Source organism: Meleagris gallopavo, chromosome 14 (genome assembly GCF_905368555.1).
Source record: "Meleagris gallopavo chromosome 14, MGAL_WU_HG_1.1, whole genome shotgun sequence".
NCBI classification, from domain to species: Eukaryota; Metazoa; Chordata; class Aves; order Galliformes; family Phasianidae; genus Meleagris; species Meleagris gallopavo.
This window is the reverse complement of record NC_139417.1, coordinates 10,482,861-10,496,741: the sequence shown is the minus strand read 5'-3', so window position 1 is coordinate 10,496,741 and position 13,881 is coordinate 10,482,861. Positions and strand designations below refer to the sequence as shown.

At 43.4% G+C, this 13,881-nt stretch overlaps 2 protein-coding genes across 7 annotated transcripts in view; one reads left to right on the top strand and one right to left on the bottom strand.

The window, feature by feature from the left end:
* Positions 1-284: 284 nt before the first annotated feature.
* CFAP100 (cilia and flagella associated protein 100) lies at positions 285-12,255 on the bottom strand. Of its 5 annotated transcripts, none has more exons than XM_085235927.1 (17): positions 12,134-12,255; positions 11,257-11,360; positions 10,479-10,658; positions 10,200-10,283; positions 9,296-9,402; positions 8,074-8,266; positions 7,362-7,429; positions 6,594-6,757; positions 5,891-5,971; positions 5,530-5,690; positions 5,307-5,385; positions 4,568-4,616; positions 3,428-3,579; positions 2,496-2,628; positions 2,071-2,273; positions 819-912; positions 285-605 (listed from the first exon to the last, which is right to left on the bottom strand). In XM_085235927.1, the coding sequence occupies exons 3-17, from the start codon at positions 10,552-10,554 to the stop codon at positions 492-494; spliced, it is 1,758 nt and encodes a 585-aa protein (XP_085092053.1). In that variant the 5' UTR covers positions 10,555-10,658; positions 11,257-11,360; positions 12,134-12,255; the 3' UTR covers positions 285-491. The 5 variants fall into 5 exon arrangements, with proteins under 5 accessions (XP_085092053.1, XP_085092052.1, XP_085092050.1 ...); XM_085235926.1 differs by having other exon boundaries at positions 5,307-5,451; positions 12,134-12,254; XM_085235924.1 differs by having other exon boundaries at positions 5,307-5,690; positions 11,252-11,360.
* Positions 12,229-13,881, top strand: part of KLF15 (KLF transcription factor 15) — a 32,364-nt gene continuing 30,711 nt past the window's right edge. Inside the window, exon 1 of one of the 2 annotated variants that reach the window (XM_019620129.3) lies at positions 12,229-12,361. The gene's annotated coding sequence lies outside the window, so the exon portion shown is untranslated. The remainder of the gene's footprint in view (positions 12,362-13,881) is intronic. The other variant, XM_085235928.1, reaches the window with a different exon arrangement.

Genomic DNA, 13,881 nt, shown 5'->3' with positions numbered 1-13,881 from the left:
AGAGGCTTTGTTTCTGTAGAGCTTGTTTGGTTTTTTTTCTTCTCCTTTGTTTGTATCTTCACAGTAGTGGAGTGGAGTCCACCAATCCATCCTTCAGATTAAGGCAGAGACTTCATTTTATAGCTGTTCACCTAATTTGTGGTTATAGTAAATGGTAAGTGCTTGGCTTAGTTGTGCCATGGCAAAATTGTTACCCAGGACACTGGTCAGGTTTTTAGGGATAGAGCTATTTGCATCAAGAACTGAATGAGAAAAGCGTTGCTAGCAGGAGCCAAAGAAGCAAATTAAGAGCATTTTATTTTATTTCCTTAGTTAAGAAAAACAACGAGTGGTTGCCTGACGCTCCTTTCCTTTGGGTCTTGCAGAGGTAGAAGGAGTTTCATGAGGCTATGAAGTTCTCACACTGCAAATAGCTTAAGCTCAGACTGGAGCTACAGAAACCTTTTTCTAGAGTGCTATCAACCCTACGTAAAGTAGCAAAAGCTGTGCTGTCAAGTGAAATAGTACAGTATTTCTTCTTTCTCCTTATCGCTTTGTTCTTGGCTGTGCTTTTTCTTTTCCTTCCTGGCAGGTGGGCTGGAACGGAACATCAGCCTTCTGCCAGTCTGTGGAGAAAGAGGCAGCATGTGTTTGTTAGAGAAGCACCATGAATCACGCGTGCTGTAGGGTTCTCTTGCTGCTGGGGACTGTGCTCCTTGCTAGCTATTTTCCTGGCAGGGTTGAGTCCCTCCCCCATTTAATGCCTGGTGTTTGGGTGCCCCATCTTCCCCGAAGTGGGCTCAGAGGTGAGGTGTGCTCCTATGGATCGCTGCGCTTACCTTTTTCTGTGTGAGTGCCTGTGCTCTCTCCAGGGCCCGTTGCAGTTTCTCCTCCTGCAGCTGCTTCTGCTGTTGTTCCTTTTCCTCTCTCAGCCTTTTGAAGGGAGCAAAAAAAGGAGGTTGGAATTGGACAGATATACAAATATGCTTTTGACCCATTCCTTGTCTAACAGTGTAAGACCACTGGAACGCAGGGATTTGGATATAGATGATGCTGGGTTTTAAATGCTTTTTGAAGATTTTTGTTTTGTTACTCTTTTGTTTTGATTTTTGGAGGCGGGTAGGGGCCAAGGTTTGGTCAGATTCCTTCACAGATTCTTCTGTTCCATCCCCAGAACAGAATAAGTGTGTCTTGCTTCATCAAATCACAAAGTCATTTTAATTGGAAGGGACACTTAAAGGCCATTAGTCCAACTCCTTGCAATGAACAGGGACATCCACAGCTCCATCAAGTCCTCAGACCCCGTCCAGCCTGACCATGGGTGTCTCCAGGGCCACATTTCTTTTGTAAGTGAAGAGTACAAAATCATTCACAGAATGTAGGGAGGAAGTGTCACATCCTTTTTACCATAAAGGCGGAGAAAGACTCAGAGAAAGAAGTAGAAGGAAAACGTCACTTTGGCTTTAAATTCTCAAACTACTTTTCTTGAATAAATCTGATTTACCCAGGGATGGCCAGATACGGTCATCTCCTCAGTTAAGTCTTTGCTGTTTGCATGGGAACTTCCATTTGTGTAACAGAGCCAATGCAATGTCTAGGAACATAAATTTGTTGTGTTAATTGACTCCTTTTTTAATTAAGAAGAACAATTTAAACTGCAGAGATCTGTAGAAGAAACATATGAAAGCTGGCATTGCTTACAAGTGCCACATAGTCTTAAACAGAGGAGTCATTTTTTGTTCAATCAGTTCAAATATTATTAATTCAAATTGTCTTCTCAAAACTATGATTCTCACTGAATTTGCACAGAAGACATTTTCTTCTTCCAGATCTTGCCCTCCCATTCATGATACAGGCACTTTCCTGGCTTCTCCTAATGCAGCTCTGGGCTGCTGCTTGCTGAGCGAGAGTTGCAAGCACTGGGAGTGTGAAATTATCAGACGGCTAAATTGGGATGTGGGTCCTCTGGGCTTTCAGATTACTGTTAATGTTTCCTAGGTTGATCTGACAAATTTGGCTCTTTCAGGGGCTTTGATTTTGATTGTCAGTAGTTAAAAATAGAGGCCTCCGTTCTAGGAGTTCTTGTCTTACCTCATTCTCTGTTCTCTTTTCTTGGCTTTTTCAATCTCTGCTATCTTTGCAGGTGGAATTCTTTCCAGGTTGTCCAGTAACTCAATGAGCTTTTTTTCTATTGCTGCTAGCATCTCCACTGTCTCCATGCCTTCCCTGCTTTCTCCAATGCAGTGACCATAGACCTCCCGCACCTTTTTTCTCAAGCTTGCAAGCATTTTATCCTAGAGAAAAGAGGAGACACAGTGAGATGCACCAGCTGGATCCTGCCTGGTTAGAATCACTATATCCCTCTAAAAGAATAGAGAAGGAAACCAGAATGCTTTCTCTTAGAACTTGATTGCTTGCTAAGCAAACTGAGAAGCAGTGCCTGGGATGGATGGCTATGGCTGGAGGAGCAGCTCATGGCTGTGCTTATCCCACTGTACCTCGACCTTGGGGTGTACCTGGACATCAGCTCTATGTTCTGAGGAAAAGTCTTGAACTTTGAGCTTCAGGTCTGCTGTTCTCTCTTCCAATTTGGTGACAGTGGATTTCAAGGTGAGCAAAACTTCTTTCAGCTGTGCTGTTTCCCGATCCCTGGGTCAGAAGAGAGAGGAGCTGTTTGGAAAACAGTATTCTCAAAACATCTGATTCCTCTGCTGCTTCCACCCAGATTGTCCCCGCTGCTGCCGGTAGGTGGAAGCATCACTACACCCCATTTCTGGGCGACTTGCACCTCGGCTGAGAGCAGATTGGGTTTTTCCGGGATAGCAGTTACTGTGTGTGGGGGGAGAGGGAGCACAGCTAAGTAATGCTGTAGGTTTTGTGACGAGTCAGTGTGGGAAGCAGATTCCGTTTAAAAGGACTCACTTCAAATGGGAGGCGCTTCAAATGAGAATAGGTGTGTCTACCTGCCATCTACACTCACACTTGGGTCTCGGCTGCCTTCCTTTAGGAAGGATTAGAGTCAAAACAGGCGCTGGTCTGGATCTCTCAGGATGAGCCTTGTTCTGCCTTTGATCTTTCCTTAGAAGAATTACACCATCCTTCCTGGCTTACATCCCCCAGTGCTACACACATCAGCTTCCCAGCCTGTGCCTTCAGGGCTGTGCACCAAGGTGTGAGTACACTGCTTCTGATAGGGAAGAAATTCTTTACAATAAATGTGGTGAGGCACTGGCACAGGCTGCCCAGAGAGGTGGTGGTGCCCCTTCCCTGCAGACAGCCAAGGTCAGGCTGGATGGGCTCTGAGCTCCTGATGGAGCTGTGGGTGTCCCTGTGCATTGCAGGGGAGTTGGACTGATGGCCTTTAAGGGACCCTTCCAACACAAAGGACTGTTTGAAAGTTAGGGCATAGGGACCCCCCTCCCACCATTCACCACAGGATCACACTCACTTCCTTTTTTGTGTGTTGATGAAGATGTGTTGAAGCTCGTTCATTTCTTTCTGTATCTCCTGGAAATTACAGAGGTAGGAGAAATTCTGTTCCTCCATCTCCGAGAAAATAGACAGCAGTTGTTGGGGGTCAGTAAAATACAGCTCAGGCTCCTGGAACAGAAAATGTGTGATATCTATAAATAACTGCTTGTGTAGTGTTGCAGTAAGGCTACAAGCAAGGTAAGGGCCTCGCCTGTGCTCCTGATCCCAGCTGTTCTTTCTCTGCCCACGCAAACATAACTACGTAAACCTGGAGGCTTTGTCCTCAGCTCATCCTTGTTCTGCTGCTTTGATTTGAAGAAAGTGCCCTAAAGCTTGCATGTGTTGTTTAACAGTATTGGTCAGTATTGAAAAAGGTATTATTTTTCTACAGAAACGTTGCCTAAATAACATGTAATTTGGAGCTCACTCTCAAAAAGAGACGTTTCCATGGTTTTTGGAATGTAGAAACCGTTCAATATCAAAATAAAATGTTTTTGTGATCCTTTTCTCTCTATTCCAGATGAAAATGTAAATCTGGGTGAGAGGAACGAGGGAAATGCCCCCTGGTGCCTTTGCTTACTGGAGTTATTTGTGGTTTTCCCCCAGCAGGACAGTCAGGCACAGCCCCCAAGCACTGCTATGTGACCCCAATTAAATGTGCTTACTTAAGGGATATTACCGAGCAGACCCTCGCCTAGTGGTGAGATTTGAGATTTGTCCTTAACAGCCAATGTGGTGAACTCAAGAAAAGCAGGTGGTAAGGCTCATTTCAGGTTGCATTTTGGGGAGCAAAAAGTGTTGCAAACATTTGAGTGAGAAATCTTCCCTTTTGGATATAGTGAAAACTTCATTAATCCCAACGCCTCCTATTGTGATCATATCTTGTTGCAGGGTGGGGAGCTTTGAAATGATGGTAGGATTTCAGATAAGAGAGGAGAAAAGCTAAGCCAAAATATTTAAAATAAGGCTTGCTAAAACCATGAATATTCATACATATATAAACATATAGTTCTTGGCTATGGTAACACCTCAACCCCACAAAAAATGGTTAGAAGGTGATGGAAATCAGTAATGTGACACAGGACAAAGTTAAATATTTCAGTGTAAGGCTTCTGACCTCATCTTCATCCGAGCAGGCTTCACTCTCTTGATCCTCCGGTGAATTTCTGAAAAAGCATTTTGTGTTATCAGGCCCTCAGAGAAACGACAACTCAAAAGAGACCTTGTTAATATTACGGGGAGTGAGGCAAACAGCCAATGCTGACACCTACAAGCAGCCTCTGGCTCCAGCTGCAGGTAGCTGGCAGCTTCCCGTATTGGCCGTTTGCTGCTGAACAGTCTCTGGAGCATTCACAAGTATGGCTCCTCTTGTCTGTGGGCTGCTGAGGGATCAGCAGGAGCTGTAACTTTGGCCCACAGGAGGGGCGAAAACCTCAATTTGTGTCCCCCATAGTGCCAGGCCCACCTGTGTCCACATTGCTGCTGCCATGTGGCAGCAGCCCAGTAATGGCAGTGCTTTCGTGTGAGGGGTGACCCTGTCTGTGGTACGGATGCCTCTTACTGCCTGCGGCCTATTACTGAAAGAAGATGGCAAATGCAATGTCTACTGTGTCCTTGGTCCTCCACTGATGACCGAACAGCTGACTGTGGCCAACAGCGTGAACCAGAAACTCAGCCACAAACAGGGCACAGAGAAGCTTTGCTCCAGGACAGTGCCCAGGTCCTACTTTGAGGAGTAGGTTTCCTCTGTACCAAACTCCCAGTCAGTTGAGTGCTCTCTTTATTATTTAAGTTTGTTGAGGTTGGGTTGTTGTTGTTGTTGTTGTTGTTGTTGTTGTTTTTGGTCAAGTACTTACGGATTTTCTGTTGTGAGAGGTTTCAGGAGACTTTTGAGCCATGGTCTGGTCCCAGATGATAAACTTGAGTTCAAACTTTCTGCAGACAGCAGAGAAATTGGCACATCTATACCTCTTATATTCATCCCAATAGTCAGACCATGGCCTGGACACAAGAGGAGATGGACACTTGGAGCATAAGGCTGCCCTGTAGAGGAGTGGGCAGCTCTGCCACGGCACTTACCCTTCTCTGAGGCACTTTCTTTGTCAGCTTTGGATGCTGTTTTCAACTTCTTTTCATGCTTTTTTTCATATTCCTCCTGCCATTCTTTTGGAGATAGCTGATAGAGGAAGTCTCTGTACATCTTGTACTCTCGCAGAGAATTCTCAAATCTGGTTATATCACTGGGGTGGGAAAAGCGGGCAGTTTGTTAGCAGGGAGGAAAGCCCCTGTCTGAGCGGGTTCTTTTTAACCCTTGATGCTCAACTACACCTAGAGAAGGGACAGGGAGCTTGTGTCCTCATGTGCGCACGGAGATAAATGTGAACCTCTCTATGTTGCAGGGACTAGTAAAGGCTAGGCAGGGATAGTGTGTGATTCTTACCTTTGGAGGCTCATTATTTGGGAACTAATTGCATGGATCTCTACTATTTTCTTTGCTTTCACTGCAGATTCTTTTTCAGCACTAGAGAAAAATACAGCAAAATGAGCCACAAAACAGTTTAGCAATAAAGAGGTAGCGAGCTGAGATGCATGTAACATGGATAAAAAGATGGGGAGGAACCCTAGAAACCTCTCTATTGTAGGTAAAGACATATCATCAGTGACACTTGTCTCCTGCCTGAAGGCCCTGCTTTGGCAAAGGGAGCATGGGGTCCAGCAGCACTTCCAGGTCAGGGTGTTCCTAATTTGCCTGCTGCTAAGCATCAGTTTCTGCTCTGCCTTTATGTAATGGGCCAAAATGCCCAGCTTGCTTTGCTTCGGGGACTGTTCCTGCTGTGAGGGGTTAGGGAGAAGAGTCTGCCTGTTGTAAGTATTGTGAGAAGTGGCGGGAACAATGGTGGATTCTTCACTGCAGACAAATTGAAGGCTTCAGTAATGAGGGGATTCCCCAGCTACTGGTTCCTTCCTCTCTTTCATTGAATGTGTGGAGAGAAAATGCTACCAGGACTGTAACTCTGGGAAAAACCCAGATGCAGGGAATCTGAGTTGGATGCTATCCAAAACCCTCTGGGAAATGTCAAGTGAAAAACCTCCTTTATCCAACGCAAAAGAGTTGCATGGATGGTTCCCTCAACTTCCATTACATTTTCAGGGCTTGAATGGAGCTTTTATGGTTCTCCTTCAGGAACTCATCAAATGTGGCAATATCCTTTTCCAGGTTGTATTCAGCCTTTTCCAATTTTCTTTTCTCTTTCTTTGCTATGTTCTCCAACTTTTGAATCTCTTCTCTCTTTACGGCTATGGCATACTGAAATGAACCCAAAAGATAACATGGTCACAGTGATTGGTTAATACCAAAGGTGTGTTGGTTTGGCTTTGTTCTTGGTTACCTTCTTGCCTTTTAGTTGTTGGCAGAGGGTAATGATTCAAATCAAGACATGTCTTAGTGCAAACTAGGCACATAGAGATCAGGAGGTATTTCAGAAGTAACACAACAAATAAGCAGTGACAAAGATGACTCAGCAGTGTTATAACACAACAATAGAGATGAATAATGGGGATATTCCAACGTTATTTTAATTTCATAATGGCTCTCAGGAATAAATTATATGAGGCGAGCAAAAGCCAGAAGGTCAGTATATGTGTGTATTTTGCAAATTAAGGGGGAAATAATTGGATGGCAGCCACTGGGTGATGTGAATGACCTATTTCATTTCTTAGTGGACTGACGGTCTGTAGACTACAAGTGTTTTTAACACATGGCTTGGACAATCAAGTTAGTGAGATCTGATATATGCCCTGCTGATGTAACCTCTAGGCAATGGGTCTCTTGAAAACAAACAAAAACCCATGGCAACAATGAAGGATAATTAAGAATGTTACTCTCTGCTCATTTAAAGAAAACCAAGTACCTCAAGTAAAAATATCTCTCTTCTGTCATTTATGTAGTCACGGAAAGTTTCTTTTTCTAATGGATAATCTGAAATGAAGACAAAAAATTCATCAGACTACAGGGAGAAATATGGTGATGCAAAGAGCAGTGAATATGGTAGCAGCTATAAGCATGGATGTGGTTGGCACTGAAGCTAGCAAAACTGATTATTTTAATACCATTTTGACATTGGTTTTGATCAGTTTCAAATGGACTCTGTAAAAACATGTAGAATTGAGGGGAGAATCTTGTCCTTACAAAGATCAAATTTGGTTCTCTAGACATTAATGGCAAAGCTACTCCTCTGCCAAAGGCAGAAAACGATAGGTTCATGTCCACCAAAATCCAGCTCCAGGTCAGCTTAGTAAAGACGTCCTTATGACACGAGGTCCTGCAAGCTCTCAGCTGATTTCTGTGCTGCCTCACAGGGCTCACAGCTATTGTGGAAGCCCAGGGGATGCTGGAACCCAGGCTGCCCTGGTGATGTGACATCTGCTGCAAATGTAAAAGCATGATATGGATACAGCTGAGCCACATACAGGCTATCAAGGTGAAGCAGATAACTACTGTGCCTATAGGAGCTCACCAAGGTCAGCTAGAGCTAACTGCCAATCCCATCCCCTTTTTGATTTTGGATTTAGGCTGCTCTTCAGCTGAATATCACTGCTACAAAGACAGGAATCACTTCCTACCTTTTTTAATGGCTATCTTCCATGAAAGACATTCCTGAAGAGCTTTCAGTCTCTCTTCGTCTGTTGCCTGTTTTCTGTTTTCTTCTTCCTCTTCCTTTTGCAAAGCTTTCCTAAACCCTTTTTCCTTTGCCTTGTTTTTAACGGAGTAAGTCATTTTCTCATGAATTTTCATGGTCTTCATCTTTTCACGTTCCTATAAGAAGTCAGTTATGTGGACAAATTGATAATCTGTTTTGTCTGCTGTGGTTTTTAATGACATCAAGTGTTCATTCACAGTCTAGAAATTTGTAGCTACTAATAACCTGCTGATCTAAATGCCCAAGTCTGGGTTAAGAGAGTTTCTTGAAACCCACTCCAAAGCTTTCTGGAAGGTGAAATGTTGTTCGTGCTCAGTGCTTTCACATGGGCTGAAGTCTGTAATTCGTTGCTCTCTGTACAGTTTGTGTGCTAAGGGCATTGCCCAGCGGACATCCTTGGTGCCCTTCCTGCTGAGTCCTTCCCCATACTTACTTAGTGACCTTGAACCCAAGCTAAAATCAAATTATCAGTCAGCTGAGGAGGCTTGCATAAGCTTGTTGGGAGGCTTCCCTTTGTGATTTAGTAACAAAGACCTCTTGCTTTCACATCACTGTTTGGCTTCTGCAGCTGCATCAATGCTTAGGCCTCTCTGAGACATCATAACCTCTCTGTGATTTCCCAGTGTTGCTGGATCATGTGCCCTAGAGAAAATTCTCAGTGGAAATAAGGAAGAAAGAGACATTCCAGAGACCCAGCTCTGTTGGGTTGTAATTCACTGTTTTATGGAGAGAAACTTAAGTCGTGAAGCCCATGTTCTCCTTTTTCCTAGGCCTGTTGAACTGGAAGGAGAGAGATCTTGCACCAAAACTTTCTGTAGAGAATCAGCACTAGCAGCACTAGCAAGCATCTTCTCCAGGAACAGGAGAAAGTGGCAAACCTACCTTTGAGTATGGAAGCAAAATGATAGTGTGTAGGTTGTGCGATAGCAACTAGCAGCTCTGCGCTCACACTGCTCTGTGTAAGGTTAATCTCACATCATGGATCTCAGTGAATTTGTAGCTGATAAGGGGGAATCTGAGCTGAATTTAGCAGGTATTGTTTTTCTTATGCATGTATTTCTTATCCTTGGTCTGGTTTTACATTGGTTGGTTGCCTGCCCTAGTGGACCCCTTGAGTAACACGTGGGTGTAAAGAACAAACATACCTCCTTTGCCTTTTTTCTTTCCTTGTTCCTTATTGCAAAAATATCAATATCTGGAGGAACTGTAAATGGATTTTTGTAAATGGATTCTTCATCCTCTTCTGGGAATTCTGCAAGGAATAGACAAGGATGTAGAAGATACAAGGCAGGATGTCAGAACCTAGTGCAAAGGGACTCTGATCTGCTGCATCATGGCAACACGTCTCTTGAGTTGGCTTCTGGTTGGTGGCAATTGACTGCTCACTTTAACATTTAATATTAGCATTTAACAAACTAAACCCATGATTAGAAACCTCAATATACTAAATGCCACCTGGGTCTCTTGTTACTGGTAGGCATGTGGTCTTCTCGGGAGAGGCAGTGAGGTGAATTTAAGATATAAGTCATTACTGTTAATATAAGCTTAAGCCCTTAGTCAGTTGTCAAAGCTTGAAGACAATTAGTTTATCTGTAGTTTTCCTATCTGTAGGAAAGCTTTAGCCAGGCCTGATTCTGGAGAGCAGGGCACTGTTCACCCCTATGCAAGGAGATACTTGGCTTCATGATTTCATGATGGGATATAAAATCAACTTTGATAGATGCTCAAGCTCAAATTAGTATCTGAGTGATCAAGAAAAAGGGAGTAAGGACCTCAGACCTTGGCTGTACTAGGAGATCTATCAGAAGGAAGATTCATTCCTTTGCCCTTCTGCAGAGCTGTTAGTGACAAAGCCAAGAGCTGCGTTCCTTTGCATTCTCTCTTCCCGTACCCTACCTCATTTACTGAAGTCTTTGTTCACTGTTTTCCTCGGGCAGAACACTTACTGAAGCTTTTGGGAGCCTATCTTATCTGATCATGGGTAGAAGAGTATGAACACAGACCTCTCTGACCAAAGAACAGAAAGCTGCTGGAGCATCATGACCTTACCTGACACAAGGTAGGTTTCCATTCCAGGTTTAGAAGAGAGACTCTCACAGACTGACTCTTCATATACAGATGGCATCATTGACTCTGGCCCAAAGAAAACCATAAACAAATTAATCAACTGGGACCTACCGGAGACTGATGCAGTGAGGTTTTACAGCAGCAATGGACCTCGAGGCATTCTGAATCTTAACCACCGAGCTCCAATTCTGATCCAAACCCACACTTTTGTCTGCACGTTGCTGGTTCACAAGCAACAATTTTACTCCCTGAAGCTCTTACCAGAAGTTGTTCCAGCACTGTAAGTGCTGTGGGTTTCTTGTGATAAGGCTGAATGATTGCTGGACAGCACAGACATGCTGTAGGAGATTTGGTCGCGTTTAATTTTAGGCTGGCAAAGCGACAAAAGTTAGTTTTTAGTTTCTCTGAAACCAGTCTCCTTTGTAGTCTTTGCTGCAGGTCCTAGGGGAAAAGGCATAATTGTAATGATCTCATTCACAGAGAACAGATAGATCATTGTTACAGTTATCCTTGAATCAAAAAAGGCAGAGTCCTGGTACTGGTTCAGTTGATGTAATTCTGCTGCTGTATTCCTGATCCACACAACCGTAAGCACAGCAGAAAATATCCTCTTCCGCTTGAGCTAGTTTTAAGGCTATTTTAAAGCATCATTATTTGCTCTGAACAGCCTCCAGTTTTTATGTATTTTGAGCTAAACTCATCTGGCCTAATTTCCCTGTATGTCCTTGGTGCGATGCGTTTCCTGTTGGCTGTGTTTCTGTAGCTGCCCAATTAGTGTCTTATTCTTCAGGTGTCAGACTTTCAGCACTGGTGAGACACAGTCTGAGGTAGAACTAAAGCAGTTTGTAATGCACCCCAATGTTTTCTCTCTCCTTTTCTGGTCTTGAAGTACCCACTCCAAAAGCCTTCCCAAAAGCAGTGTTTGGTGAATACACTTTGTGAAATATGTGGGGTGATTGTAGCAAACACCTGAGTGTTTGGCCCTCTTAGAGCACAGCTTGACTTCTGTAACCCAAAAGCCTTCCCATAAAAACCTTACTGTTCCACGGGGTTGTTCCGATTTCTGCCACAAGGAATAGGACTGGAAAGCAGGACTAGGCAGAGGATACTGGCAGGTGGGAAATAATCTGTCAGTGAAGCTTCCTGAAATAAAAAGCACTTTATATTACCTTTAGCAAAGGATACAGAGCTGTTTCTAAGATCAACTTTATAAATATTCACTTTATGAAGACATTCTTGGTCTGAGATGGTTGATTTTTCTAATAGATTGTTTGCACAGCACTTTGGAAACAATTCCAAAAGCTGCAGAAGCACTGGTTGTGCTAATTACAATTATTACACTCTATAATGCAAATAGAAACTGCTTTGTTGCTGGAATCATTTGGCATATATATCTCACTGCCTCTTACATTTTTATGCTTCAGTAGCTACACATCAGTGTCCAGCAGGACGTAAATCAGATAAAGCATTCAGGGTTTTAATCTACAGAAACAGTTATTCAGTGATTTTTCCCTTTCATCAAGCTGCTGTGCAGCAGGAAAAAAAAAAAAAGAAAAAAAACAACACAGAATAACCAAGTAAACGTGCAAACAATTCTAAAAATGACAGAAGATTCATCCACCATCTTCCCAGAGTACACGACAAGCTCGTGTTTTGTACTCAAATAATACACAGTGCTGGAACTTGCAGAGGAGGGAAGTGATTCCAAGTTTGGATCTGCGGGGCACTATCCCACAGATGTGCCCTGTTCCCCTGCACAACCCCAGCTCACACACAGAGGCAGAGACTGCTAACGCCTGAGATCTCCCATGAGACGCCCGCTGCCTCCTCTTGTCTGAGCACAGCGTTACATCCGACACTGACAACAAAAGAAAATGATGTAGGTGCCCTCCCCCCATTATTTTTTGGCTTCTCACCCCATGGACTCCACGCTCCTCACAGCCGTGGTTGGACGGGGACAGAGGCATGGACACGGCTGGCACTGTGCTGTTGATATTCTGTTTGTGCTGCCATAGAAACCTGCACTCCTGCTGCTGGGTGACACGTGTAGCTGGGCTCCCTGCGTCTGGGACAAGCGTTCCTGGCCTGGTGCAACAGAGAGAAGGCTCACAGGGTCAGCTGCAGTGAGAAGCATCACGATACAGGTATTTCCATGCATCCCTAAGTTCTCAGGTAGAAAAGGGGCTCAGGTGCTTAACCCCATCTCCACAATAAAGCACTGGGATGTGGAACTGGGAGATGGAGCCCTCTGACAGTGGAAGTGACTGCAGTTTTTAGTCACTGGCACGGGCTGCCCAGGGAGTGGTGGAGTCACCGTCCCTGGGGGTGTTCAAGAACTGTAGAGATGTGGCTCTGAGAGATGTGGTCAGTGGGCATGGTGGGGATGGTTGGATTGGATGGTCTTAGTGGTCTTTTCCAATCTAAACAATTTTATGATTCTATATGACTTGATAAACTATTAGTTGAGGAAAGTAATGCGTTTTAAGGAGGAAACGATCTTCGGTTTCTGTATTTTCTCTTTCCTGCTTCAGAGAAGACCAAATCAATTCCAAATGGATCATATTCTTCTTTAGATTCTCTATTAAAATAATTTTGGCTTTCCAAAATAGCAGTTTCCTTTATTTACAGATAGGTTTTCAAACAGTTTTTTCCATCTGAATAAGTCATGCAATAAATAGCACACTTTTCTATAAGTGCAAAATCCCATTTGATTGTTTTAATTCTTTTCCGTGATTGCTGATTATCAAGAGATTGGATTTAGGCAACAGAAGGGAAATGCTTACAGAGGAAAAAAAAAATCTTTATTCTGTACATGAGTACTTTGATTCTTAGCACTGATACAAAAATCATAGGATTTTTTTTTATGTATTTTAGGAAATTTCCCAGATGTATTGGGAGTATGTATCAAAAATAAGACTGTAGAATAATTTCCATTACCAAAAAAAATAATTTAGGAGTAAATTGTACTTAACATGCATTTTTCTAAAGGTGTAATATCAAATGCCCTTTGTTCATAAATACCAGTTTATTACAGGATTACAAATTTGCAGTAGTAGCTATCACAGAAACAGATAACATAGAGAACGAAGGCATTGGAACAGCTACAGCTCTGTCTGGCCTAATCCCTACATCGTGTAGATATCTATATATCCATTGCTCTGTTTTGTGCTAAACTCTGATTTCCCAAAACTGGAACAGGGATTATTTAAAATCAGAAATGTGTTTTGGGAATATTTGGTAATGTGGAAGCTTCTCATGGTGTTGGTGGCTCGTATCCCCAACGTGCCATAAGCCACTTAAGCTTTTGTGTTTCCTTGAGGGCAAAGAAGTTTTTAAGGCTAGAAGGACATCTGGGGTCTATTCTTAGCCACCATTAACTTGGTTAATGAATGGAATAAATATCATGTGCACATCATGGGAAAGGCTGCTTGGTGGCATAGGCTGTGCAGCTGACTGGTGCTGTAGCTCATTAGGGATTTCTGGTTGTGCAGTATAGCTTCAGGGCACTGCATTTTGGGTCTTATTAAATGCCTGGTCTGTGCTTCCCTGATGTAGATCTGGGGAAGACAAGCTGTTTGCATGATAAGAGTTGAGGATTGCCTCTTGTGTTTCCAACAGGATGATGTCTGCAGATCTGGGGGCCTTTAGGAGAAGGTTTTGTTAT